General features: G+C 38.8%; 1 protein-coding gene across 5 annotated transcripts in view; it reads right to left on the reverse strand.

Annotated features, from left to right (window-relative positions):
• Positions 1 to 6,000, reverse strand: part of Rbm25 (RNA binding motif protein 25) — a 52,157-nt gene that overhangs the window by 30,375 nt on the left and 15,782 nt on the right. For all 5 annotated transcript variants that reach the window (XM_008849791.3, XM_017802372.2, XM_017802371.2 and 2 more), the window contains 3 exons: positions 5,290 to 5,457; positions 2,955 to 3,012; positions 337 to 494 (listed from right to left, as the gene is read on the reverse strand). In XM_008849791.3, the coding sequence (XP_008848013.2) occupies positions 337 to 494; positions 2,955 to 3,012; positions 5,290 to 5,457 (384 nt within the window). The remainder of the gene's footprint in view (positions 1 to 336; positions 495 to 2,954; positions 3,013 to 5,289; positions 5,458 to 6,000) is intronic.

Here is a 6,000-nt window from a genome sequence, read left to right on the forward strand (position 1 = left end):
TGTTTAGGTTAAAATATATTTAATACTTACTTAAAAAGCTGCCTTAATGAATTAGCTCTGATTGGAATAGTCTGTACAAGTGTTTTCTCTGGCAAGTTAACCTTGTCCAGCCTCCCTTACTACCTTCATCCCAACCTGGAACAAGCAAACCAAAAGTCATCCACCCACTGTGGGTAGATAAAACACATATCTACAAACTATAAAATACACTCCTGCATTTAAGCTACAAGCACATACTACAATGATGATGATCTTGTGAATTCTCACATTATATTTATTTATAATGAGAAGTATTTATACTAAAATAGCACAGCTGGCCTAGAGAAGACGACATACCCCATTAGCTTTCTTCTTTGCTTTCCATTCATCCAACTGTGCCTTTGTTTTTGCATCAACTTTAACAAGTAGCTTCTTCTCTCCAATCTGCAGGTCATGCAATAATCTGAGTGCACGGAGGGTAGATTCAGGCTCTTTATATTCACAGAATCCAAAGGCTAACAAAAAATAAAGAATTGGTAAAATAGTAAAAGCTATGAAAAATTAAAAACATAGGATGGTAAAAGCACTGAAGACAAAAAGCTCTAATTCAAGAATACTGAAGCAATCATTCCACGCCTGCTCTTTAACAGTTAGATAACCATTCCACATTAAGCACCGGCAAATAATCAAGAGGAAAAAAAGGTACTAAATAAAACCAAGGGAAAAGAAAAAAATAAAATCCAGGAAACTGTTACTTACTGGATGATCTAATAAAATAATGAATAATCCAGCACTACCAAAAAACAAAATTGAGTCTGTGGTAAACATGCACAGAATTTATCTGTGTGAGCTGGTACACAACTACAATCCCAGAACTCAAGAAGAGGGAGCAAGATGGGCATGGTGGCACAAGCCTTTAATCTCAATACTTGGGAGACAGAGGCAGGAACATCTAGTCTGAGATCAAGGCCAGCCTAGTCTACAAAGATCCAAACCAGGTAACACTTTAGGGCAACCCGGTGTCAAAGAAAAATAGGCATGCAGGAACAAATAAGGGTTAAATTAGCTTACAATATCAAGAAAGACTTAAAATCAAGTCCAAAAGTATTTCAATCTCCTAAATCAAATAAACATTTAAGAACCTGACGTTAGAGATAAGTAAACAAAGCAATACTGACTGAATGACATGGATTTATTTTTCCTATGATATGAGGAAAAACAGCCAATATTTTCAGGTCTTATAATTCTATTCAGACCAATTTTTTCCTAAAGGCTTTATTTCTAAAACAAGGGGGATAAAACAAAATTCTTATCTTTTACAGTTATTTACTAAGAAATATAGAATCAAAATTAAAACAAAATCAAGCTGGGCGTGGTGGCACAAGCCCTTAACCCCAGCACTCGAGGGGCAGAGCCAGGCAGACCTCCAGTCTCCTTCTACACAGTGAGTTCTAGGACAGCCAGGATTACAAAGATGGGGGGTGGGGGGATGGATATTGTGATACTTTAAAATAACATTAACAAAAGGAAATGTGCATACTGCAATGAAGCATGACTGACCATGAATTGGTCACTGCTAAAGCTGGGTGAAGAAACCTGGTAGCTCACTGTACTATCCAATTTTATATACAAGTTTTTCCATAACTAAGGTTTAAAACAGAATCTGCCAGGCATGGTGGTACAATGTCTTTGAATCCCAGCACTTGGGGGACTGAAGCAGTTGAATTTTCAGCCTTGTCTACACAGGGAATTTCAGGCAAGCCAAGACTATATAGTGAGACTCTGCCTCTAAATAAACAAAATTTATCAGGGCTGGGTATAGCTCACTTCAAAGAGTACTTGAACATATGACACCGTAATCTCCAAAACCAAAAAACCACCGTTTACTTTCAAGAATAACAGGCCATCTGAGACAGGGGAGATGGCTCAGTGGATAAAGCACTTACGCTGCCAAGTGAGGGCTGAAGTAGGATCCCTACTACCCACATAAGAGCAGGATGGACATGGCCATCTGCCTATAATCCCAGCACTCTCAAGGCAGAGAAGCAAAATCATTCCCCTGGGCAAAATAGTTTGCTAGACTAATATCTGCAAGCTCCAGGTTTAGCAAGAAACTGTCTTAGTCTGGAGAACAACTGAAAAAGAAACCAGATACCAACTCCTGACCTTCATGAAATCATGAATACACAGGTGCACACAAAAAGAAAAATTTAATAAAATAACAAGTCATCTGATCTCATCATCTTTCCTCTTTTCCTGAGTTCTAATTGTTTCATCATGATCAGACAGTCTTAGTTTCAAATACAAAACACTTTTCAACATACAGGAAACTTAGCAATGGAGCAGGAGAAATGGCATGACATTTAAATAAGGGAGCAAACTGCTCTTGCACAGTACATAGTTCAGTTCCCAGTTCCCATCTCAAGCACCTCACTTGAGCCATAATTTCAGTTCGAGGATCCAGCGCCCTCTTCAGGTTTCTATGGGTACTGCACACAAATGCACACATACATACCATTATAATAAAATCTAAATAAACAAAATCTAAAATAAAGTAAGCTAGTGGGCTTGTCCAGGCTAATGCATTAAAGGCAGGAAAAGAAACTATTGCATAATTTAAATTTTTTTCCTATTCTACCTCCTTGTTCCAATTTTTGCCTCTTCTAATATCAACTCTCAGCAAAAATCTTCTCAATTACTTTTAATACTATAAAGTCAGTCAGGCGTGGTGCCACACGCCTATAGTCCCAGCACTTGGGAAGCAGAGGCAGGTGGATCTCTGTGAGTTCAAGGCCAGCCTGGTCTACATAGTGAGTTCCAGGCCAGCTGGGGCTGCAGGGAGACCCTGTCTCAAAAAGACCAAAAAAATAAATAAATAAATAATAATACTATAAAGTCAATGAAAATAAAACACACTAAGTGATGTTTATGCAACAGATTAAAGTGATGTTAAAAAATAAGGAAAGCATACATACCTTGAAGTTTTCCAGAAGCACCTTGAACTCTCTTCCAGCTTAACACCAAACCACATTTCTTGGGAAAAAAAAAAAACAAACCAAACTTACCACTTATCAAAATGAAATAGTTAACACAAATAAGATAATAATTATAGGCTAAACCATGGTGGCACAAAAATGTAATCCCAAGAGCTGAGGTAGACTGACCCAAATTTGAGGCCACTTGGGCTGCACAGTGAGTTCCAATCTGAGTCCTTGTCTCTAAACTTTTGTTTCAGTATTTTATTTATTATTTTTATTTTATGTGTGAGTGTATTGCCTGCATGTATGCGAGTGCACCTGTGTCATGCAACGCTGCAGAGGTCTGAAGAGGGCTTCAGAATACCCAGGAACTGGAGTTAAGGACTGTTCATAGACACCATGTGGGTGTTGGGAATCGAACCTGGGTCCTCTGCAAAAGCAGTCCTCTTAACTGCTGAGCCATCTCTCCAGCCCCCTCTAAAAAAATTTTTTTTTTAAAAAAAAAGAAGTTAGCCAGGCTAACTTAAAGGATGTGGTGGCACATCCTTTAACCCCAGCACTCAGGAGGCAGAGGCAGGTGGATATCTGTGAGCTCAAGGCCAGCCTGGTCTACATAGTGAGTTACAGGCCAGCTGGGGCTACAGGGAGACCCTGCCTCAAAAGAACTTTAAAAAAAAAAAAAAAGGAAAGCAAAAGCAAAACTACAAAAGAAAAATATAGAAAACAAAAAATTTAGCAAGATCATCACACACTATCCCCATTACCCCTATAAAACAAAAGCAAGTGTGGGTTATCTCTGTGGAGAAAATGAAAGGGAATTGGGGTTTCTGATTTCTTAATTAATTAATTACATGTGCATGAGTGTTTTGCCTGCCTGTATGTAGCTGTACCACATGCATGCAATGCCTGTAGAGGCCAGAAGAAGAACTTCAGATCCTCTAGACTGGAGTTACAGATAATTGTTAGCTGCTATGTAGGTGCTGGGAACCAAAACAGGGTCCTGTGCAAGAGTAGTTAAGTACTCTTAACTGCTGAGCCATCTCTCCAACACCAAGGTTTCTGATTTTTTATTATTATTTTTTTTTAAGGCAAGATCTGTAGCCCCAAATGACCAGGAACTTGCTATGTAGACCATGCCAACCTAGATCTCAGGAGTTTTGCCTGTCTCTGTTGCCCAGTCCAGGGTTTCTGGTTTTAACTTTATTTCACTTGAGGGAAAAAACCTGAATCATAAAATGATTAGATTTGACCAAGCAGGTTTTGTGGGTACCATTTTCTCAATATTTAATGTGAGGACTGCACAATCAACAAAATTGAAATAGCTTTTATCATATAAAACAAAAAGACTTTTGCAGGGTGTGGTGGTACACACCCTTAATCCCAGCACTCAGAAGGCAGAGGCAGGTAAATCTCTGAATGATCAAAGCCAGCTTGGTCTACACAGCAAGTTCCAGACCAGGTGGGGCTACAGGGAGACCCTGTCTCAAAGAAAACTAAATGCTTACTTTAAATCTGCTTTAAAGCAAATGCAAACTGTAAGAAATATTTTGAGAGATGAGCGATCTAGGCTCTCAGTATCAATGTCAGGGAAGCAAACTAGGCAAGCAAAAACAAAAAGAAATAAAAAACAAAAAAAGCAGAACTTGCAGATACTGTCTACAGAGGCTACAGGGAGACCCTGTCTCAAAAACACCAAAAAAAAAAAAATAATAATAATAATAATAACAATAATAATAGTAATACCAACTAAACAAATCTTTAAAAAGTCATCAACAGCCAGGCGTGGTGGCACATGCCTTTAATCCCAGCACTTGGAGGGCAGAGGCAGGTGGATCACTGAGCTGGAGGCCAGCCTGGTCGACATAGTGAATTCCAGGCCAGCTGGGAGTAGAGGAAGACCCTGTCTCAAAAAAAAAAAAATTAAAAAACATTAAAAAAATAAATAAAAGCCAGGCTTGGTAGTACACACCTTTAATCTCAGCACTCAGGAGGCAGAGGCAGGTGGATCTCTGTGAGTTCAAGGCCAGCTTGGTATCCACAGTGGATCCAGGCCAGCTGGGGCTACAGGGAGGCCCTGTCTCAAAAAGACCAAAAAGAAAAATAAATAAATAAAGTCGTCATCATCATCATCCAGAACCTAGGCATGGTGACCCACTTATTGCTATCACTTTGAGAGGCGAAGGCACTGAGAATCAGTTTTAGGCTCTCCTGGACTACTGGCAATCCTGTCTCAAAAACTAATAAACTCAGAGCCCTCCTGCTTTTGTTTATAAGTCTGAAACCTATAAAGTAAAAAAAAAATAAAATAAATTACTAAAACAATTTAACTTACAGCTAAGAGCTGTCGTATAAGCATATCTGAGGCTTTCTCAGAAATGTTGCCAACAAAAACTGTAGTAGTAGGTCCACAATTCTCGTCATTTTCTTTAATCTTTAAGCCTGGATGATCCTTTCTTGCTCCCAAATGTTTTCCAACCATGGACACGGTAGGTACTAGAACCTATGGTAAAGAAAGGCAAAAGAAATTTGATACAATAATTAAATTTCCTATCATGTTTAATGTGACATTAGGCTAAAAATAGCAACTTTAAAATAGTAAACATATATAGCATATATAGCAAATACAGTTTCTGCATGCCTAGTCTAAAGCTTGTAATTCCTGTAGTGTTTAATGCAAATTTATTCATGACAAGTAAATTTCCATTGTTGTTACCTTTTAAAAAACATTTTAAAAGGTGGGCATGGTGGTGCACACCTTTAATCCCAGCACTGGGGAGGCAGAGGCAGGTGGAGCTCTGTGAGTTCAAGGCCAGCCTGGTCTACATAGTGAGTTCCAGGACAGCTGGAGTTACAGGGATACCCTGTCTCAAAAAGACCAAAAAAAATATTTTTGAAACCTTTTAGAATTGACCCTTCTATTATAAAATGTCCCTGTCCATTTCTGATAGCGTATTTTAGTTTTACGGTCCGAGCTGCCCAATACTGGATGCCTGTTTCCGTTTCCTTTTTCTGTTCTTCTGCTTTCAACCCGTTTGTATCATTA

Source organism: Nannospalax galili, unplaced genomic scaffold, assembly GCF_000622305.1.
Source record: "Nannospalax galili isolate Female #2095 unplaced genomic scaffold, S.galili_v1.0 scaffold24, whole genome shotgun sequence".
Classification (NCBI taxonomy): Eukaryota; Metazoa; Chordata; class Mammalia; order Rodentia; family Spalacidae; genus Nannospalax; species Nannospalax galili.